Source organism: Lathyrus oleraceus, chromosome 2 (assembly GCF_024323335.1).
Source record: "Lathyrus oleraceus cultivar Zhongwan6 chromosome 2, CAAS_Psat_ZW6_1.0, whole genome shotgun sequence".
Lineage (NCBI taxonomy): Eukaryota > Viridiplantae > Streptophyta > Magnoliopsida > Fabales > Fabaceae > Lathyrus > Lathyrus oleraceus.
The window spans coordinates 327,357,491-327,381,849 of NC_066580.1; the positions used below are offsets into that span (position 1 = coordinate 327,357,491).

Genomic DNA, 24,359 nt, shown 5'->3' on the forward strand with positions numbered 1-24,359 from the left:
TACTTTTTAGTAGCAAACAAGATTAAATATGTTTTATGAAAGTAAACTAATTCTGCACTATCAGCATAAAATAGTATAATTACAACTTTACAAGTCAATATGTCGTTTGAGAGAGAGAAACTAAAAGGCATAGAGAAGGAGAGAGAAAGACAGAGAGATGCTTCAATGGCTAAACTTGAATGGCACAAACAAATTTCTACCATTTGTGGGAATGATCATAGCTGTTTTAGCACAAAGTGGAAGCTTGGTTGTGATCAAAGTTGCAACAAAAAATGGAATTAACAAATATGTAATGGTTGTTTATTCCATGGCACTTTCCACCATCTTGCTTCTTCCCTTAGCTTTCTTTAACAACAGGTTCCTCTTTTTTTTTTTTTTTTTTTTTTTTTAATTTTTATATCTCTGTGTATAATGGAAGGAACTAATTATTGTTTCTAAATAAAATTAAAGTTTAATTTTTTTTATTTTCCCTTTTTTTTCATTTGCAGGTCACAGTGTCCTCCTCTCAGCTTCTCTATACTTTGCAGCTTCTTTTTCCTTGCTCTATTAGGGTTAGTATTTCAATTTTAATTTGTTAATTTTTTGTGTCGGTTAATTACTTGCTATTAAATTATATTCACTGCATTTATTATGAAGGAATGGATTTAATTTATATTTCGTTTAAATATATTGATTATTTAATATATTTTATAAAAATCATAGTAAAGATGAGAAATCAAATATTATGTTTTTTACTTTTTCTTTTTAATTTTTATTTTTAAGATTAGATTGCTTGTTAATTGCCACACCACTCAAAACTATCAAAGGTTTTTTCTTTTACAAAACTATCAAAGGTTACGTGGACGTATTCAACATATAATCATAAAATTTCAATTTAAAGAAAATATAAGTTCATTTAATTGGTTCCACACAAGTCATATTTCATTGGAGTCACGTCAATCTACTTTTTATTTTGTTGTTGATAAGTATTGATACCTTAAATTTGACTTGTCTTTCACACTGACACCCAAAAAAGAAAGAAATAAAGTACCAATAATACATAAAGATACAAATTAGGTTGGTTCTCTAGTTTGATGTGATTTTTTTACCATACTACTCCATATTTGAAATTTTAATCTCAAATTATCCTAATTTAAAAAAAAAAATCCTAAAATACCCTACTTCTAACATACATTCGTCTAATATCCTAAAATACCCTACTTCTAACATACATTCGTCTAATGAAAAGATGAGTCCATGAAAAAAAATTCGGAAGGTAGGAATTCGGCCAATGGATGAAAGAGTGATTGAAGGACTTTCAATTTTTTTTTTTAATTTTAATTAATTACTATGAGGACAATAAATATTATATATAATTTAATTAATTACTATTTAAAAATATTGATGTTATGTAGAATTTTTTATGAGGATAATAAAATGCATTTAATGAATTTGAGTGTCTTAATGCATACAAATATGATGACAAAGAGTAAATAATAGGACAATATTGACTGAATTCATTGGCCGAATTCCTATATTCAAAAATTCATTTTTCAGAGATTCGTCCATTTATTGACTGAGTTCCTACATTCAAAATTCTCTCTTCAATGACTCGTCCATTCATTGGACGAGTGTGTTCTAAAAGTAGGGTATTATGAGATTTTTTTTAAACTAGGGTAATTTGGGATTAAAATTTCAAAAAGGGGACAGTAGGATAAAAAAAGTCCTTTGATGTCCTCTTATCTTAAATAGTTATGAAACATATCAAAAACACTCACATTAACTGATACGTTAATTAATGTCATCATCAATATACGAGTTTTGATTTTTTTTCAATACATCCTTGTGTTCAACATGTTTTGAGCTTGATACACGTATACAAATGGTGAGTGAGTCGAATCGATAGACTCAAGAATTTGACCTAATTCAATCTTAAAAAGGTGGTTTCTAAGATCAATGATGTCACTTTATATAAATTATATCTTTAACCAATATAAAATTTGGATTTTTTTCAATAATTTTAATAATAATTTAAAAAATTAATTAATTAAATGTAATTACAAATATTTATCTCATTTAAAATATCAGCACGAACATCGACACAAATGGACATTCCCTTCTGATCCATTTAGAATAAATTAGTGTTCTAAAATGAATAATCCATTTCAATTTTCAATGCATCTTTTACATTTTTATCCTTTGATTAATATTACTTTTATCATTTTTAATAAATTATAAGAATAATTTAATAAATATATTTTTTTTAATTTGTATAAAATGACCAATTAGATCAATTATTATAGGACGGGGGAGAGAATAGTTTTTCGGAAGTTTCAATACTATATTTTGTTTCATAATTTGAGATCAAGTTCGAAATCTAGGGTGAGATTTCTATTTGTTCTAATGCTTTTGTATGTGGAATCCACTTGTGTTTTTAAGCTCTTGAACACACATCTTTTGATTTTTTATGTGGTGATATGTTTTGTACTCCTTATGATAACAATTATCTTTCTTTTTGTACTAGTGATTTTCATCTATTTCCTAATATATTTTTGTGATAGGATATAAAATTCATTATTTCTTTTATTTCAAACATTAATTTTTGCATAAATGCATTTCTCCTTAGATTGAGTTATTTTAATGTGCAGAACTTCAGGACAAATAATGTCTTATGGAGGCATAGAACTAAGTTCACCTACTCTTGCATCAGCAATGCTTAATCTCATCCCAGCTTTCACTTTTGTGCTTGCTCTCATTTTCAGGTTCGGTGAAAGTTTTCTCTATACTTTAATTAAAACCAATAAAAAACTCAGTTCATCCACACTCTTACTCCAACTCCAGCAAATTTATAGTCTATAACTAATATTTATGATTTTTTTAAAGATTTTTATTAAATTAAAAATATGTATATTCTTTTATTAAATAAAATAATTATTGATTTTTTTTATATTTTAATTAAAGAGTGCAGTGTACGCGGGCTTTTGCTGACACGTACATTTACATAAATTTTTGCATTTTTAGACTTAAAGAGTGCAGTGTCCGCGGGTTTTCTCCGCCCTGCCCTCACGTTTTTGCAGGACGGATCTAAGTTTTAGGCCCACATCCTCAACTATGACCGCCCCGCCCTGCCTTATTTTTTTGCGGGCTTTTGCGGGACGAGCCTAAACGGGGCGGGGCAGGACAAACACATTAGAGGGTGAGAGCCTAAATCCTTGGCCCACCCCACAAAAAAGTGCGGGAAAAACAGGCATGCCCAACGGGCCGGACGCATTTTGCCACCCCTTGGTAGAAGGTGAGCTTTAGAACTCATTATGATTTTATGATTAAGATTCAATGAGATTTTATGACTTCGGTGTATTTAGTGTTGTAATTAATAATTATTAATGATTATTGGTATATTTTAAAATGACAAAAAAAACTTACAAGTGAGTAAATAAACATTCAATGTATGGAAAATAGTCTCATATGAAAAGTTAAACTCACTTTAATGTTCTTTATATAGAGTTATATTTATTAACTCAACAAAAGAGCAAGACGATGAAGAGTCACATGGACAAGTGTGAGGTCTCAAGTCTTATGCCATTTGTTATCTTCACACTCTCACTTGTTGGTGTCGTCGATGACACTGGCTCCGTCACCGAGACGTGGGCGTAGAGACGCTAGTGGCGGTTTGTATGTGGCACTTGGGTGTGTTTCATCAAGGGTTGCAAACTTTATCTTACAACTTAATATGATCTCAAATAATGGCTATCAAAGCTTTAGTTTCAAGTATCAAAGTGATGAACCAAGATCTTGTTAAGTTGGATCATTTCAATGAAAAAACAATTACTCGATGTCAAGACAAATGATTTTCCTCCTGCTTGCCTTGAAGATTCATTATGTCTTGGATCCTGATCTTGAAGCAATTCTAGAACTGCAAGATGACTATGAGGAACTCAAAAGAATGTGAGAAAAGAAATAAGGATGAATTGCTATATCGTAGATACATTCTAAACACTTTGTCTGACCGTCTCTACGATCTATACACAAAGAAATAATTGGCAATAGAAATCTGGAAGGCACCAGAATTCAAATTTCGTGTTTAGGAGGAAGGTAATAAAAAATTTCAAATTTCTAAATATTTGATTTTAAAATGTTGGATACAAAGCTCATTCTTGCACTAGTGCACGAGTTACAGACTCTTATAAATAAACTAAAGGTTGTAAAGATCAATATTCTTGAAGCTTTCCAAGTTGGTTTAATTATAACAAAAGTGTCATCTTCATAAAAAAGCTATAGGAAGAAATTGATGCATAATCCAAGGGTTTCTCATTGGAAAAAATCTAGAAACATCTCTGAATCGAGAAGGAATTGAAAGATAGAGAGAAATTTGAGGTTGTTGGATATTTCAAGGCTAATGCAGTGATCGCAAAAGCGAAGAAGAAACATGATGGTAAGAAAACCTGTATTCGACTTAAGTAGGAACAAAATAAGTTCAAAAGTCCTAGGGGATCAAAGGGCCATAAAGGCGGTTGTTATGTGTGTGGAAAAATAGGTCATCATGCTCGAGATTGTAGGCACAATAAGTCCAAAAATGAGACAAATTTTGTTCAAGCATATGATAACATAACTACTAGTCTACTAGTGTGCACAAAATTATGGCGATCAAAGGCAAAGTACAAGGATGGGTGTGTGATACTTGTGGTACTGTCCATGTGTACTGTGACAAAACAACATCCAAAACATATTCTGAAGTCAATGATGGACAAGAGGTTCAAATGGGAAATGAAGGATTGTCAAGTGTCATTGGAATGGGAACCGTGGAACTCAACTTCACTTCGGGAAATAAAGTTACTCTTGTCAATTTACTTCATGTTTCCGAAATGAATCTGAACATTGTTAGTGTGAATCTTTTGGAAAAACAGGATATTAAATCTGTGTATGAGTCGGCTAAGTTAATCTAGACTTATAAATGTGTCTTAATATTATGGAAAAGGGTTATTCCGTTGAGGGAATGATTATGCTTTGTACTACTGACAATATTATCAATAAAATATCTATTTCTTCTTATATGATTGAGTCTGTTTCCTTATGGCATAATAGATTAGCCTATATAGGCATTGTCACTATGAAAAGATTAATTAAATCTGGTTTAATTTTGTATTATGTTAATAATTTTGAAGAATGTGAATTTTTTGTTAAATCAAAGATGATTAAGAAACATTTTCATAATATAGAAATTTACACAAATCTTATTACGAAGGATAAGAAATATGAGATTCCCACAAAGTAAGAATTTTGTGAGGAAGGTTTTCAAAGGATTGTTGAAACACAATCCGAAAGTTTTTCACATACTTTTGAAACACAACCCGAGCTTAGGATAATCAAGAGAGACGAAAGGCTAAGGATCTAGGACCAAACGAAATTGATTCTCAACTTATTTATTTTTATCTAGTAGAAGGAAATAATAAGAATTTTGTTCAAAAGATTCCTATTATTCTTCAAGTGGAATATGATCCTAAGATTTATAAAGAAGAAATAGATTCAAATGACTGTTCTCTTTGAAATGATTCCATCCAAGATGAAATGGATTCAATTATGTAAAACTACATTTGGGAACTTGTTGATCTACCTAAGGGATCAATGCCAATTGAATGCAAGTGGGTGTTTAGAAAGAAGTATCATAGTGATGATACACTAAAAACCTACAATGCTATATTAGTAGCAAAATGTTTTAGACAAAAATACAGTGTTGATTATTTTAACACATATGCACCAGTTTCAAGGATACCGACAATTAGATTATTATTTGCATCAACTTCTTTGCATGATATTATAGTTTATCAAATTCATGTATACCAACATTCTTAAATGGAGATATCGATGGGAAAATCTAAATGGAGAAACAAGAAGGTTATTTGCTTCCTGGAAATGAACAAAAGGTGTGAAAGCTTATCAAATCCTTGTATGGATTAAAACAAGCATTGAAACAATGGCATCAAAAGTTTGACAATCTCATACTTTCAAATGTACTAGTTCCCAATTCTTGTAACATGTGTTTGTACACAAAGGTGCATGGAAACATTGTAATATTTACGTCTCTATGTTGATAACATGTTGATCATTAGCAACGAGATGAATGAAATTTTAGAAACAAAGAGGTTTCTAACATCCACGTTTAAGATGGAAAGATCTTGGACTAGTTGACATTTTTTTAGGATCAAAGTAAAGAAAAATATTGGGGGTTATTAACTTAATCAAACACACTATGTTTAAAAAATTCTTGATAAGTTCAAACACTTATGTTTTAAGGAATTGAACACTTCATTTGATCCTAGTGTCAAACTTCAAAAGAATGATGGAGGAGTTATGACTCAATTGGAATATGCAAGTGCAATTGGTTGTCTAATGTATTCGATGAAATGTACTAGACTTGACATAGCATTTTCAGGTAGTAAAGTGAGTAAATTTACTAGAAATCCAAATGGTGTACATTTGAATGCAATCATAAGGATTTTCAGCGATCATTTGAAAACCAAATATCTTGGCCTTCATTATGGTAGGTTTATACTAGAAGGATATACTGATGTGAGTTAGATATCATATGTTGGATATCTTAAACATGTATCACTCTGTCAACCATGGAATTAGAGTTCGTGGCTCTTGCTTCCACTGGTCAAGAAGCTAAATAGTTTAGGGACCTCTAGGAAAGTTTTATTGGCTAAAGACAATGTTTCAAAGGTGTTGATACATTGCTTTAGTCAAGCCATTTTAGCTAAAGCATACAGTGAAGTATACAATGGAAAGTCTAAGAACATAAGTCTTAGACATTCCTCCGTAAGAAAATTTATTAAGGATGAAATCACCTCACTCACATATACACATTCAAGCTATAATTTTAGTTGATCCATTTACTAAACCACTGACCATAGATTTATTAAAGACTACCTCGAGAGGTATGTAATTAAAACTTCTAAAGTAAGAGTTTCAACCATGGTAGCAACTCAATATAACGTTAAGAAAATATTAAACACAATATTCAATGGATAAGAACAAGATGTTGGTTTGGATGTTTGTTCAACATTATGTAATAATTTTGACTATTGCATTTAAAGGGTTAAGTTTTTCAAACTCTTAATGAATTTCAATATAGAGAGTATGTATCTCAAGCAAAGTAGATACAATATGAACTTCATCTATGTAAATTTTGAGATAGTGTCGTCTCAAAGTGATAATTAGAGTTTCTCTCGTGATAAATTCAAGAAACAGGAAAAACACATGGTCATAAATACTGCTAGGAGTGAGATGTACGCGAAGAACTTTTAAAGAGTTTGTGTACGATAACGATGGTCTAATCACAAGGAATAATAGGTTTAAATCATTTCTACTTTAAATTCGATTTGATTATGTGTTGTTTTTACTAAGGTTAAAATTCAAACTGAAAGATTTATCTCTACCAACATTCTTTGTTTCCTTTTCTAAAATCGATCTTTTCATTATTAGAACAAGAAGGGGATTATTGTAACTAATAATTATTAATGACCATTGGTGTGTTCCAAAATGATAAAAAAACTTGCATGTGAGTAAAGGAATATTCAGTGTATAGTAAATAATCCCACGTGGAAAGTTTAAATCACTTTAATGTTTCTTATATGGAGTTATATTTATTAACTCAACAAAGGATCTAAAGAAAATAAAGTGCCACATGAAAAAGTGTGGTGGTCTCCATCGATGGTGTCACCACTGGAAACATCGAATATGACACTAGGGTTAGGGGCGTGGGTGTAGAGGCGCCAGTGATAACTTGTAGGCGCTTTTGTATGGTGGTATACGATGACACTTTGGTGGCCAGCCTTCGGCCCGGCTCGTGGCAGAAATTCGCCGGTTGTGGTCGTTCCTACAATGTTTTGTAGTTGTTGCTTTATTTTATTATTTTTGAATTTGAAAATGACAACGCTTTGTGAAGTGTTTCAGTACTTGGTGAAAGGTGAAAAGTTGCAACACTTAGTGCAAAGTATTACTGAAAGGGTGTGTTTTATCAAGTTCGTAACATTGTGAAATAAGACAACTTAGGCTAAAAATATGTCATTTCTGATTCTAAAAATTACATAACATTAATCTATCATCTTCAATAAAAATTCTAGATTTCCATCTTCCATGCATTTGAGTTTTTATTTGTTTTGTGCAAACTTGAATATCGGCTCAATTATCATGGATATTCTTACGCGTAGACTCTAAGACATATACATAATATTTGAAATACTATTAGAAAATTGATTACATGCGCGATTTAAACTTAGATCCATTCAACATAGAAACTTTATCTAATATTTAGGAGATGAATGTATAATTAAAATAATACTGTTTATTGAATAAAATATTGAATTTATTTTCCAAACTTTATCTAATAAACTTTATCTTTGAAAACTTTAATGCCATTTGAGGCTCTTCGTAAATATTTTATTTCAAGAAGTTTTCTCCTATCTCTACTAGAGCAACTTTCTTCATATTGTAGTTTTGCAATTTCCACTCTCTTTTACTAGTCGCGTTATCAACATGAAATGATCTTAATGCACAATTGTATTTTTATATTACGATTTGATTAACTTTAAAGTCTTGACAACCATAATAGATTAAATAGATTTTACGAAAATCTCCTTACTCATATTCATCTTTTCATATGTGTATAAATTACTATGAAGAGAGTTTGTCTATCTACTAATCACTTGTTTGGTTGATTTGAAGCTTTCATATAAATTTATTTTTTAAAAGTATAACTAAGCAGTATAATGATGAAATATAATTGAATATTTTGACCAATATGGCTCCAATCATAGTGTAAAAAGAGCCATGTAAGGTCCCAATATGATATTTTATCTAGTTATATATTATTTAATATCTTTTAATTCTAGTATCTCAATTATCAATATATTATCAAATCAATGGTTTAGAGTGGAAAAAATATATTGGAGACATTATAGAAGCCAAGCTAAAGTGATAGGAACTATAGTATCAATGGGAGGAGCATTTGTTGTCATATTGTACAAGGGTCCACCAATCTTCAAGATACATTCATCAAGTTCTTACAACACACTTCAATTTTCACCAAATTTGAACTGGATTTTGGGAGGGTTGTTAAGTGCTGGAGATTCTTTACTTTCATCCATATGGTATATATATCAGGTTGTGATAATTATGTCCTACACTTCTTTACATTTTACATCTATCTTTTGCGTAATGTGTTTTTTTTCATGTAAAATGACTCTTCTTTTTCTTGCTGTTTGTTTTAGGTTTCGGTAACAAAGAGATACCCTGCTGTAATAGTGATAGTCTTCTTTCAAGTATTTTTCATCACAATTCAGTCTGGAGTATTTGCTTTAATTGTGGTTAGAGATCCAAGTGCATGGGAACTAAAGTTTGATATGGGATTGATTGTCATTTTATATCAGGTAATAATACACTTTCGTCTTTAAACAAATTAAATAGTTTATTATTTATGGTTGGAGCAAAACTCTAACCACAAAATAAAATGATGAACATGAACAGGAGAATAGTAGAGTGAGAGAATTAAGGTGAAAATGACAATTCTTCATTAGCAACCCAACATGAATAATATATACAACAATACACAAGTGTATAGCTAACCAACTAAAAGAAGAAGAAAATTTCTAACCATGTATTCGTTTTCATAAAACCTGTAACTGCTTATAAACTCTATTGTCTTGAAAAATATCAAAATCTGTAGGGTGGTAATCGATTACACAAAACTTGTAACTAGTTACTAACCCCACTATTTTGATATTTCTACTGCTGGAAGAGGTGGTAATCAGTTACATCCTACTGTAATCGGTTACGTCTTGAATTACCAAAAATCACACCACATAACATTAATTTAAGTCCTCAAAGTCTTCCAAACTCATGTGCTTCTTCAACTTCTTGAACACTTAAGTTGTCACTCTTTTCGTTAGCAAATTGCCTACTTGATCTTCACTTTACTTTTGCAATACTCCAATTTCAATTTTCGTTCACTAACAAGCTCTCTCAAATAGTGAAATGTCATCTCTATATGCTTGCTTCTCCCATGTGCAATGAGATTAGAGGTAACACTGTCTATCATTAGTGTCATGGCTTCACGCTCTTCGTTGCACATTTCCTTCATTAGATTCATCAACCATACAAATTTACACGCACACATAGATGTTGCAATGTACTTAGCCACACAAGAAGAGATCGCTAAAACTAATTCCTGCTTAGGACACCAAGAGATTGGTGTTTCTCCATACATAAAGATGTATCAAATAGTGTACTTTCCATCATCTTTATCTCCACACCAGTTTGATTCGGTATAATCGAGCAATTTATAGCTTCTACCTTTATCCATTGCGAGAAACAGAATTCTGCAGCTAATCGGACCTTTGAGATATCTCAAAATTCTCTTTAACGATGCCAAGTGTGATGCCTTTGACTTCCCCATAAATTTTCTCACTATATCCGCACTATATCCCAAGTTTGATCTTGTATTGCACAAGTATCTCAATGATCGAATCAACCTCCTATACTGCGTTGGATTAATATCCTTCACATCCTAATTCTTTGACAATTGCAATCTTGGTTATGCAGGGGTAATGACCACATTACAATGCTCCATTTTGAACCTCTTCAATATCTCAAATGCATATCTCTTTTGATGCATAACTAGTCCCTTTTTGATCTTGTGAAACTTAACTCCAAGGAAATATGTCATGAGACCAAGGTCGGTCATCTCAAACTCCTTCATTAAATCACCTTTCAATTCGGTAGTGTAGTCTTCACTGTTGGCCTTAATCAGTAAATCATCGATGTAGATAGATAGGATGATCACTCCTTTAGTTGTATCCTTATTCACATATACACCATGTTTGGATACACATTTATCAAACCCTATCTTGAAGGTGGCGAGAAACACAAGAAATGGGGGTTGAGGGTTTGAGTTGGATTTCTAAAAACAAAATCTTTTTCTACCCAACACAACAAATAGAAAACAAAGAACAAATATAATGAAACAATTTTTATCTTGGTTCTTTGTTAAATAAGATACCTCCAGTCCACCCGCCAAGACAATTTTGCCTTATCAACAAGGACTTAATCCACTATAGTCAAACTTGATTACAACACAAAAACCAACTGTCAATGTCTTCTTGAGTATACAGACTAAACCCTAGTCACCGAAGGAAAATACAATCAAACATATTGAAATACAAAATATGTTTACAAAGTACTTATAAGAAAGCAGAATACACAAATGAATAACAAGTATATCCCAAAAAAGATATTTAATGAAGAGTATGAACAGAAGTTCACAAATGATCTTATGTTGAATATTCAGAGGCTTTTGATAGATAGTTGATGAAGCATGCATAAGAGAAGAGTAGGAATATTGTGGAGAGAATATTTAAAAACTTGGTCTTCAAAGTCTTAATTCAGTTCATCAGAACCTGATCTCCAGAGTCTACTGAAATAATTCATAGTTCTTTTGAGCGCAGGGCTTCAGAGAAAATCAGCTTCAGAAGCTTTAGAGTTGCAAAGCTTTGGATGATAAGAAATCAGAAGCGTTGAATACAGAATCCAGAGATTGATTATCTTGTAAATCACGTATATCAGAGTCATAGTGCACTAGGTTCTAATCCGGTGACATCACATGTCATTCACTCAGAGTCAGAACTTGTATCTTAGTATCTGCACACTAAACAAAATTATTAGAGTACAAAATTGTTTTCTAAGAGTCTATGAATTGTTATCTTCAAAATGTAAGGCTATATGCAAAACGATTTCTTGTTCTTACAATCTCCCCTTTTTTGATGATGACAAAACCATACATTTTGATGAACACTTTTTACTTGGTTTAATCACATAAAAACATCAGAGTAAGGTTTGTAATCCCCCCTGAATCTTATGCTATTAAAATTATTTTCTCAACTCAAAACTTCAGAGTAAGGTTTGCAAGCTCCCCTTGAGTTTATATTTTAAAATAATTTTAACACATAAAATATTTCAATCAACATGAAAGAAATAACTTCCCTGAATGGGGAAGCCTGGTTAAAATATCTTCCATTCTTTCTTGATTTCAAGTATCAGAAAATATGGTTATTAGAAGACTATCTTGTTAGAGTATTGATTGAACTTGTATCAGAACTTGATTACAATTCCTTAATATCTTGTATCAAAGTCTGGTTGGAAACTTTCTTTACTCAGAACTTAGTTTAAAGACCATATATTCTTGGTTAACGCTTTTCTGATTATAGAGTTCTGGAATTTTTGAACTACCTATGTAGCTTGATTACAAAAATAATTATAATGGTGAAATTATTCAAAGTTCCCAGATTAGGGATCAGATTCAGAAAATAGAAGTCTTAGAATCAAATGTTTAGGATTCAGAAAGGAAATAAGTATATCAAAATTGTGTCCACTCTTCTCCCCCTTTGTCATTAATAAAAAAGAAAAACAGAAAGATAAACACAAAGTATAAACACAACAGCAACCTCATATCATTCAGAATGAAAAAAAGTACATGAAATAAAGCAAGAAATAAAATTTAAAGAAATAAAGCAACAAGTTTTTAAAATAGGGTTTCTATGATGGGGGTGTTAATCTAGACAAAATGGCTTGAAGCATCCCTTCAATCTTGGTGTTCGTTTGAGTCTGTTCTTTAAAAATGTCATCTTGCCTATCCAGAAGAGACATAACCACTTCATCTTCTTGCTTCAACTCTTGTAGAGTCCGCACCACCAAAGGAATATGTTCAACTTCTTCCACTGGCCTTGTCCCAGAGATGGTTGCAATTGCAGTTTCTGAAGAAGGAATAAGAGGAACTTCTATTTCAGCTTCATCTTCATTTTCAACCACAACTTCAGCTTCAGGAGTGGGATGTGGCTTTGGAGTAAACATCTCCACAAGCGGCTCAATAAATCTACCTAGCTTATCATCAAACCTCTTCTCAACAACCTTGTAGTTAAGTTCCTTCAGATCCCAGGAGCCGAAGTTCACCCATCTTCTGAACTCATACCATACAGAGTCACTCTAAGTAGGGTTTACACATTCGATGAATTCATGCATCAGAGAGTGAAGATGCTCATTCACTTCTTCCTCAAATTTCCTGAATAAGTCATTTATTTCCTCAGGGTCAATGACATGTTCATATTCAGGTTCATTTTCAGAGGAGATATGGATGGTTTGGTCAGATGAGTAAGGGGTAGATGGTTCATTGGTTCTAACGCATTCCATGAATGTATTAAAGATTGGTTCATTAATTTGGTTAGGTTAAGAGGGTGGAATTGATGGTGTTCGTGTGTATTCTGGAAAGGCATAAACTTCTGGTATAGTGATATGAACTGGAGATGCGGTAGACTTGATTGTATCAAAAGATGAGTTTTCTAGAATATTTGGTTGAGGGATAATGGGGATTGGTTCAGTAGTTGGTGTTGGTGTTGTTTCAGATGGTTGTTTAGTTGTTATAGTGGGGTTTGTTCATATGAGGTGTTTTCATTTGGATTAAAGATTTGGAAGAGAAGAATTTGAGGTTTTTGCGGTGAATTTATTTTTGTGGTTACTAGGGCAGTAGTTATAGTTGATTTAGAAATAATTGGAACAGTAGTAGTGATGGTTGATTCAGATATTGTTGGGAATTGTATTAGGATTGTTATAGAAAAAATTGGTAGAGGGGTGGTGATTGTTACAGATGTACTTGGTTGGTTGGAAGTGGAAGTTGATATGGGTCCCAAAGGAATTGAGAGTGATGTTGGTGGAATCGGTTAAAGAGGAGTAGATGAAATAGTAAAAGTAGAGCAAGCAAAATTGAAAGGAGTCTCAGTCATAGGAGACTTACCATGAGATGTGATATGAGGAGTAGTCACTTCAGCAGGCCTAGCATTCTCAGAAACAATAGCTTCTGCTTCTGGTCCCACTGTGTTCCTCAGGATCTCAGAAGTTCTGGAAATCTTAGTTGGGGGCCTCGTTGTTCAAAAAGGTCCTTCACTAGTTTATTTTTACTTCCTCTTTCTCTTGAGTGAGTAAACATCATGAGCATGATCTGGGAGTTCATCAAATAATATAAACAACTGGAGTTAAACATGTTCCCAGAAAATTAGCGATGTAGGTTTCCGAAAGTTCTTAAGGATCTTCCTTGGTGAAGATAGGATAGTCAATGATTGGAATTCTTCTGGATGCAACTGTAGTAGTGTCCATAGTTTGTGAAGAGTCAATGACAATAATTATCAGAGACATATTCTTTAAATTCCTTCCATTGAAGGTCTTTCGAACATCAAATTCCACTTCCTTTTTTAAACCTACTTCGACCAGCGTTTGAACTCACTTTCTCTCAAAAAGAATATCAGAGATCAATCTTCCCAGAGGTATCCATTTTTGGGGCTTTGGAGAACCATCTCTTGTTTCTCTGACCATCTCCCTCAGATACTTGAAAATTATATGAGGTAAGTTCATCTTAACTCTAGATGAAAGATAATACTACATGTCTTTCTGATGCATGTTGATGTAATTAGAAGATTTTGTTGAGGGCCTGTGATCAATACAACCCATAAGAATCTTAAACCAAACTCGAAGATGACTATGCAGATTCTTAGCATTCGAAGAGTTATTCCTATCCTAGAAAATAACTTCAGCAATAACATTCAATCTTTCCTTTTTAGCAAGAATCTCAAAGCATCTTTTCTTACAGCCATCATGTTTAAGTAGCTTTGCTATTGATTACTTAGAGATGGTGATCTTGTGCCCTAACACAAACAAAGTAATTTGAATATTTATAGCTAAAGAAAGAATCCAAAATTGCTTCACTAACTCAAGATAGACATGTCCTTTTAGATGATCAAAGAACCCTTCACAGTTTTGAGTTTTAACTCCATCTGTGAGATCAAACCCGTTTTCTTTGAGATTATCAAAATCAACAAGCAGGTCATAAAGAACTTCTAACTGCGTGAATGCAGTAGAAAGAGCATGTTCCCAAATTCCTTCGTTCATATGTTCTTGTTTTTTGATTTGATTGTTGTTCTTGAGTAGCTTGTTGTTGTTGTTGAGATTCTTGTTGAGATTGAGCCATGATGATGATGAAGAACAAGGTTTAGGGTTACAGAGAAATTTTTGGTTTGAAAGAGAGAAAGTGTAGGAGAAAGGTAGTGTAAGTGTGTGAAATGTGAGTGAAGTGGGTTTTATAAATGTTTTGCAATCATGACAGAATCTTGATCAGTGAAATAATTATGATAAGAGGGAATGCATAGAGAGATTTTACTTATTCCGAAGAAATCTCTTCACTCAATGCTTTAATTAGTCGTCAAAATTTGTATCTTAGCATCTGCACACAAAATAAAATGATTAGGATACAAAATTGTTTTATCATCAAAATATAAGGCTAGATGCAGAACCAAATCTTGTCCTTATGTATCTCCTTTAGAAACACATCATTTCTCTTATTCCACACTCTTGGCACTTTTTGTAGCCCATGCAACGCCTTCCCGAATCTATAAAACTTGAATTCCTTTTTTTTATAAATAAAACCAGATGGTTGTGCCACATACACTTCCTCTTCTAAATGACCATCCAAAAACACATATTTGACATTCATTTGGTAGATGGACAGAATTTTCTTTTTTATTTTCAAAACTAATAACTAGCCTAATGGTTTCAATCTTAGCCACTAGTGTAAATACTTCTTCAAAGTGTATGCCTTCTTCTTCTGAAAATCCCTTTGCCACTAGTCGAGTCTTATGCTTGATTATTTCACCTTTTGGATTTTCCTTCACTTTGTATACCCATCTTACACCAATTGGCTTCTTTCCTTGAGGTAGATCAACTTGTTCCCATGTCTTATTTTTCTATATTGTTCCAACTCCTCCTTCATTTCACATATCCACTTTGGATCACTCAATGTATCCTCTATTTTCACCGATTCAGAGTTAGCCATGAGCGTAAAATTGACAAGATGACCATTGTGTTTACTTCATTATCCAGGAACAACGCACAATCATGCAATCTCGTAGGCGTGCCTCTTTACCTTGTTGATCTTCTTACATTTTATTCAACTTGAACTTCACTAGATGCAGTTTTTTCCCTTTCAAACACTGTAGGAACATTTCCAACAATGTCGTAACATATTACATATGGATGGTAGTCGGTTACAACATGCTTCAAGTCCCTTAATTTATCAAAAATATCATCCATATTGATTACAATTCTCTTGTTAACTGTGTCATAGACTTTGTAGCCACACTTTGAGTGATACCCAATATGTATAATTTGTTCTCCCTTGTCATCTAGCTTCTTTCTAAGTTGAACCATAACATGTCTATATGCAACCGAACCAAGTACCTTCAAGTGAGACATATTTTGATTGAAACTGGACCATGATTCTCTAGGTGTAATATTTTTCTGCTTCTTTGTTGGACACCTATTCACAAATATGCAGTTGTGGACACTATTTCTCCCCATAATTATTTAGGAAAGTGATTCCCTTTCAACATGCTTCCACCATGTTCGTAATTGATCGATTCTTCCTCTTGACAACTCCATTATGGTGAGGAGTATAGGCTGGAACTACCTCATGTACAATGCCCTCTTAATCACAAAATTTTCCTAAATCATTTGAGAAATATTCACCTTCACCATCTGTTTTTAGAGTTTTGATTTTGTGATCACTATGTCTTTCTACCATAGATTTGAACTTCTTGAACACTTCCAGCACCTCATGTTTTCTTTTGATCAAGTAACTCCATAAATTTCTACAAAAATCCACAATGAAAGTGACAAAGTACTTATTTCCGCAGATTTAGTCGACTTGCATCGGTCCACAAACATCTTAATATACCACCTCAATATGACACTTGGTTATACATTATGCATCTTTGCTAAAGTTTCCTCTGTGTTGCTTTACATGCACACACTCTTCACATACATCAGTTGGCATATTGAAGATAATGTAACCCCCATAACAATGTTATTTTCTAAATAACATTCAGATCTTTGAAATTCAAATGCCCAAGCCCATAATGCCATATCCATTCTTCCCTACTAGAATCTGTTGTATGACACATATACTTCATTACTTTCAATTCAACTTTGATGGTTATGTTTTGAGCCATAGGGGTCTTTAGGATCAAAATCCCATTTGCATCCATAATGTTGAGCACTTCATTTTCCATGTGAATCTTGTAATTCCTTTCAAGCAATTGACCAATGCGTAAAATGATTATAGTTGATTCCAAGAATATACAACACATCTTTAATCAAATAATGATTACCATTCTTCCTCTTAATTTATGAATCATTAATCCCTTCAGATGCTAGTGTGATGTCATCCATGAATTTCACCTTGTTTTTCAATGCTTGATTAACTTTTACAAAATAATCCTTCCTTCCAATCATGTGCGTTGAACATCTGGAGTTAAGGTACCATTGATTGTTTCATTCTGCATCTTCTCGTGTAGTCAGCGTCAAAATTTCAACGCATGGTAATTAGTTACGCTCTGCTTGAAACTGGTTACAATTTCCTTTTCTTGTGTGGTTTTCATGTTCAAAAATCACCATCAATAATGTGTTGTCATTATCTTCTTGCCTTGCAATATTTTCTTTAGTTTCTTGTGGATCATTCTTGTTGGCATTATAATCATGATAAGAATGTCAAAGCTTTTGACACTTGTTGCATTAATGGATGTTGCTGACATCATTTTTCCTTCTTCCTTATCTTCCTATATAATTTCCACCTTTATAATTAGTTTATCCACCACCTCTATTTTTATTGCTTTCACCCTTTTGGAGTATTGAATTTTTTGAATTTTAGGAGTCCTTTCCACCATTGTTTTTATAGTATCCTCTACCTCTATTCACATACCATTTACCCTTCATTTTCTTGTATTTTCCAATGAAATAGCCTGCAAAGCAATTTCAGCCTTTACTTTGTCAACATTCCTCTCCTCCATTATCTACTAATGAGCCTTGAGAGAAATTTGCAACTCTTCTTTGCTCATGGTTGAAAGATCCATGGCTCTTCAAATGCAATCATTACGCTATTGAATCTTGATTCACAAATATTTTGATTCTTGTAGTAAATTCATTAATGGTTTTCTTTGCTTTCATCTGAATTAATTACAGGTGCCTCTTGTGAGTTTGTAACTTCACCGCTTTTTCCTTATCAACTCTTGCATAAATTTTCTCAAATATTTCTCAAGCTTCCTTTGAGGATGTGTGAAGCTAGCTTAAATATGCCCACCGAACGCATCGCACGCTCGAAGGTAAAATAGAGTCTCCACTAAACTTTATCTATCCCAAAAGAGGGATCAAAAAAACACCAAGAAAACCTAAGGGGAAAAAATAAACACAGAGAAACGGGTAAGGGAATCGGTTATGCAAGGGGAATGTATTAGCACCCCTCACATCCATGATACTCCATGGGACCCGTTTTGAATTCTCTTTCTTGGATGGATGTTTCTATCTTCATGTACCTGAAAAACATAAAAGGGTTACAAGAAGAGTGCTTGAGGAGGATTGGGGCCCTCATGCCTACGTATTCTCATAGTGCAATGAGAAAGTCAGAGCTCCGTAGTTCAGAGAATCAGAGAGAGAAAGGGGGGAAATGAAGAAACGTGCTCGCCAAGGATTCACATCCTTGTGCCTACGTATCCTTATAGTGCAATAGAAAGTCAAAGTTCCGTAGTTCAGAGCACAAAGACTGAGAAAGAGAAAAAGTAGAAAAGTGCTCGCCAAGGATTCACAACCTCGTGCCTACGTATCCTCATAGTGCAATGAAAAAGTCAGAGCTCCATAGCTCAGAGGATAAAGACTAATAAAGAGATAAGATTGGGGGGAGGGAGGGTTAATCCAAAAGAGAAGATAAGGGTTAACCATAAAGGTGTGTCCCAAAAAGAAAAGGAATTGCAAGTGTGTTTAAACCAACAAAAAGGAAACTTATCAAAGCCAGAGACTCACATGACAAAGGTCTTACCAAAGCACTGGATCTGACATGGTAAGGGAAAAGAACAAAAACTTGTCAAAGCCGGAGACTCTCGTGACAAGGGTCTTTCCAAAGCACCTAGTCTAGCATGGTAAGGGAAGCAGAAGTCTGTCAAAACACCGAGTCTCACATGACAGGGACCTTACCAAGGCACTAGGACTAAATGGTAAGGAAGAGGGAATAACCATAAAGGCTTCAACTCTGCAAATGGTGTTTAAACCAACATGAAACCTTCCAAAGCTGGAGACTCATATGACAAGGGTGTTACCAAAGCACATAGACTTATATGGTAAGGAAAGGGGAATAACCATAAATGTGTCAACCTAGGGAATAACCATAAAGCTGTCAACTTATAAAGAAATGATTTTAAATGGTGTTAAAACCAAGAATATCTGAAGAGATGAGCCACAAAGGCTAGGGGCAGACTTGACAATAAACTAACTAGAATTGCACTAAAGTCTAATGAATAGAGGCAAATATTATGAGCAACTAGGTCATTTGTCCTGTACTCATAGATATTCTAGACAAGTGTAGGGAAGATCCATTATCCTCATTCTCTATTTCTTAAGACTCATGAAAGTGGAGATGAGTCAGATGAACGACTGCTGATGAAATATATGGTCCATTAAGGGTCTTAAAGAAGATGAAGCTCCAAAGTAACAGAGGCAAGTCTTATCAAGTGACCAAGGGACTTATGGTCACCTGACAAAGACAAAGGGGAATGTAACAGATGAAGGGATTTAGTATATCAAATCTGAATTTGATCAAGCCCAAATTAGAGGAATATGATTGATAGACAAACAAGGGTGCATGAACATACAAAGCTAACTTAAGGTCTCATTGTCAGGTAGCCCAAGAGAAAGCCATGTGGGTGCAAAGGGTACTATCTTATGTCTCATTGTTAGGTAGCCCAAGAGAAAGCCATGTGTGTGTATGAGCGTGATAATCCTATGTAGATGAATACAATAGGTAATAGTCATAAAGCAGATGGAACAACACACAAAAACCCAAAGATTCAACGAACAAGAGCAAGTCAGAGTGTTCACTAGGTCTCAGGGTCCAATATCACTCCATGTCAAGCAAAGGGCCTAAATCTTAGGTCAAAGTCCAAAGTCTAGAAGGTTTTTAATAATCCAAATCATGCATATGATTAAGATTAGGTCCAAGTTACTATATTATTGTTTTGATTCATTAAAATTAACAAGCAAGTAACCAAACACAATAAAAGCAACATATGAATATGAAAAGATGAAATGATATGATGATAATGGGACACGAAATTAAAGTGCATTAAGTAAATGACATAAACTTAAATGATTTGAATTAAATGACAATAATGTAAAATGGAAATAAGGTAAAAAGCATGATTAACGTTAGGAGTTAATAGTTAGTTAATGGTGTCGGGACAATGACAATGTATGTGTCAGAAAAATTAGAGAATTAACACAAAGTTAATCTCAAATAACATGGGATCATCATATCCTCAAATCAAAGGACTCAAAATATGGCGCGTCGAGGGTTAAACTATCATTGATGCAAAGTATTGAAGATGATTCATAATCATCTATCAACAATTTTGGATCAAAGAAGGTTGATCAACCTCAAGTCCATTTATCAATGATTTGAGATGAGGAAGAGCACATCAACCAAGCAATCAAGTCAACTCAAAACATCAAGAGGTCAACAAAACTCAAAATTAAATGAATTAAAATGATTTAATATTTATTAAATAAAGAAAATAAAAGGAAAAATCTCAAAGAGAGGTTAAAGCATCAAATAAAAGTCTAAGAAAAAGGTGGAAGGTCAACAAAAATATGAGAAGCTTGACCTCAAAAGTTGGGGTCAAAAAGTTTTTAAAATTATTAAAATAAAAATACAAAAAGAAAATTAAGTGAAAAATAAAAGAAAAGAATCATTTAATGCAAAAAATGATATTAAAAAATGCAAAAATAACATCTGATAGAAAATATTTTTACGGAATTATGAAAAAAAGTTGGACTAAAAAATAATAAAGGATCTATTTAAAATCAATTTTGGAAGAAAAAGGAATCAAAAACAAAATAAGACTATAATTAAAACAAGTGAAAAATAAGAGTTACTAAATCTGACTACTAAAGTCTAGTCAGCTAATCACGTGGCCAAGGTTCAAAGTCAAAACACGCTCATCATGGGGATCACTACACCGGATCACAACAGACATAAATATTTGAAAAAAACACGCGCTGCAACCTGATTGGTCAGATATTTGAAAATTGGAGCAAAATGTTTGGAACACGAGGGAAGTGTGGTCGTCTTCAACCTCTGTTCAGAATTTTACGAAGTCATGAACTCGTGTTTTTACCATGAATCAAGCATGGATTTACATGTGAAACACTTCATCATTCATGTCTCCATGCATTAGAGCAATTTATTTTCTCTGAACAGGGAGAATTTGCTAAAAAAATCAAAGAACCCTAGTTCTTCAAAGTAAAATTAAATGGTTAATATAAAAAATAAATGGCAAAGAGGTTGGGGCTTTTGATTAGTGGAACCTCACAAATAGAATGGTAACTTGTTTGCTTGAAATGGTAACTCGTAGCTACCTTCTCGATTGAAGCTTCAGATGTCAACAATGGTGGATCCAAAAACAAGGTTGTAGAAGGATTCAAACCAAAGCAAAGCTTCAAACACCTTCAGAGGATGCCGATGAAGGATTCTGGGCAAAGAATTGGAAGGAAAAAAGCTTGAATAAAAAAAGAGAGTGTCTGGTTATTTGAGGTATCAGGCTCTAAGTGTTTCAGAGTTTTCTTGGCTTTTAAAGATTGAAAATGAATAAAATAGCTTCCACTGTTTATAGGGATTGAAATGGGATCAAAATATATGTGGAATTTAGCACGAATTAATGTGAATCGAGTGTGATAATTTCAGATCCCGAACGTGTGAAAGTGTGAGGCAAAAATCGTGCATTTGAAGTTTTTCAGGTTGTTTCAAGTTGACATCAAATGCGTTTGGTCATGTGTAATTGATTTGCATGCGTGATGCGTGGTCCTAAAGTGTTTTGTGCAAGTTTTAACATTTTAGTTCACGGTCAAAAACAGAGTTGGATCACCAAGTTCAAGCTTAGGCCAAATTTAATCGACTAGTGCGTTACGTAATTTTCTTTGAGCCAAATGTTCACTTCATGGAGTAGAAGAAGATGCAAAAAGAATCAATCCAAGAGGAGCTTTGAGATGAAAGTTATGAGCTTGCAAAGTTGAGGTCATGACCTGAAAAATGAGCCAAGCAAATGGTCAATCACCTTGCAGCATACTAGGTCATATTGAGGTCTAATGTTCATGGTGCCATAAATTTTAATTCTCTTGTGCATTTTTAGCCAAACTTGGGCCAAATGATCTTTGCAATAAGCTTAACACAATGAAGAAGGAATAAGGTCAAAAGGATAATTGAGCTGAGAATGGAAAGGGTGGAAAGTAAGGGTCATGACATGGTTTTGGCCCAAATTGGCAACTTGGCCACTGGCACAAATGAGGTCTTAAATGGATGAATTGATGTTTGACCCTTGAATCAGAGTTGTATAGGACCCCAAAATTCACATTTGGATCAAAGAAGCATGTCATTTGGATGAAAATTGAAGAAGATATGGAGCTTGAACCAAAAGTAGGGCATACTTGCAAATTAAGTCAACCGCACTTGTACACCTGTTGCAAACTTTATGTTTTCATTCATTTCAAGCTATGATGATGATGTAATGAGAAACCTTTGATTAAATCTTGATTAGGGCTTGAGTGAGCTTGAAGATAGCTTGAAAATTGAGTGATCTGGTATGGAAATAAACATATGAACCACCTTTGAATCAAATGGAGCAATCTTGTATTTCCCTTTACCAAAAGACCTTGTCTTGCCTTGATTTGAAACATGGTTGACTACAGGATTAACAAGAGAAAATAAGCACCATATCTTAATGGAATTAGAGTTAGTTGACAAATAAAACAAAGTGAAATCCTAGTGTTAAGATACAAACCACAATGTGGCCATGCTTGAATCCATGACCAAATGCAATGGTCATGTATGATATGTTTTGGATGTATGCAAATGAGATATGCACAAAGGGAAAAATGGGGGTAAATTTTTGGGTATGACAATGTGCAATCACTAACCTTCTCAAAAGTTATCAACATCAACACATTAATGGGTGAGATACAAAGCTTTTAAATCTTCCATCTTCTATTCCTTGTGCACAGTTCTTTGTGCATATGTTGCACCTTCTACAAGTGGATTAACATAAATCTTGATCACTTCAAGAACATCTTGATAACCAAACAAAACATTCATCTGTTTGCACCACTTATCATAATTCTTCACATTGAGAATTGAGAGATTTATACGGATACGTTCATTGGAGATGGAAAGCCTTTTCGCACACTAAATGTCTGATTAAACGACCATGTTCTTGATGTCAAAATGTTGGGGTAAAACCCCAATCACAAGATAGAATGATGAACACGAGAATAATGGAGTGAGTGAGATAATTAGATAGAATTAGGGTGAAAATGGTGGTTCTTCATTAACAACACAACATGGGGTATATATACAATAATGCACAAGTGTATAACTAACCAACTAAAAGAAAAAACAAATTTTCCAACCATGTAACCGGTTACATAAAATCAGTAACCAGTTACAAATGATCCATTGTCTTGAAAAATATCAAAATATAGAGGGTGGTAATCGGTTACGCAAAATTTATAACCGACTACAAACCCCATAGTTTTGATATTTTTGGTGCTGGAAGGGGTGGTAACCAATTACACCCCAAGTGTAATCAATTACATAATATTGAATTAAAAATCACAACATTTATTAATTAAGTTTACTTAAACAGGCAATAGCTGCAATAGGAGTTCGATACTGTTTACAAACATGGTGCGTACAAAGGGCTGGTCCTCTTTTTTGTGCTATGTTCAAACCAATAGGAATCATCTTCACCGTTTTATTGGGTTTTATATTTCTTGGAGATGACTTTTATCTTGGAAGGTAAATACTCAAAACTATTCAATCATTTTAAGTAACATAGTTAACTAGTATTTTTTCACGTAACATTGAAAATTCATTTTGCAAATGTCTTTTTGCAGTTTGATTGGTGCAGTTATAATAGTGGTAGGATTTTATAGTGTGCAATGGGGGAAAGCTTCAGAAGAGAATACTGAACGAGTGATTGAAAACTTGGAAAGGTCATGCAACATTGTTCCATTATTACAAAATAAAGAATAACTAAGTTATATAAATAATGTTCAAACACCCTTTCTATAAGACATAATTAAATATATTTCTCCATATTAATTAAAATTTATTAGTACAAGGATCTAAAATACATATAATTTATCTGGAAATCCTAACTCAACTTGCATAAGTCGATATTGTTTGGTTGGAC

At 33.3% G+C, this 24,359-nt stretch overlaps 1 protein-coding gene across 1 annotated transcript; it reads left to right on the plus strand.

Moving 5' to 3' along the window:
• LOC127119350 (WAT1-related protein At3g28100) lies at positions 1–24,359 on the plus strand. Its single transcript, XM_051049575.1, has 7 exons — positions 1–357; positions 489–551; positions 2,628–2,741; positions 8,910–9,141; positions 9,249–9,407; positions 23,811–23,962; positions 24,061–24,359. Exons 1-7 carry the CDS (start codon positions 158–160, stop codon positions 24,197–24,199), a joined length of 1,059 nt encoding a protein of 352 aa, XP_050905532.1. The 5' UTR covers positions 1–157; the 3' UTR covers positions 24,200–24,359.

What these genes read in the sequence shown, in the direction of transcription:
- LOC127119350 (XM_051049575.1), top strand. Translation starts at nt 158, where the DNA reads ATGCTTCAATGGCTAAACTTGAATGGCACAAACAAATTTCTACCATTT. An exon ending in GTGCTTGCTCTCATTTTCAG is followed by an intron (nt 2,742 to 8,909) that starts GTTCGGTGAAAG and finishes TCAATGGTTTAG; the next exon opens with AGTGGAAAAAATATATTGGA. An exon ending in CCATATGGTATATATATCAG is followed by an intron (nt 9,142 to 9,248) that starts GTTGTGATAATT and finishes TGTTTGTTTTAG; the next exon opens with GTTTCGGTAACAAAGAGATA.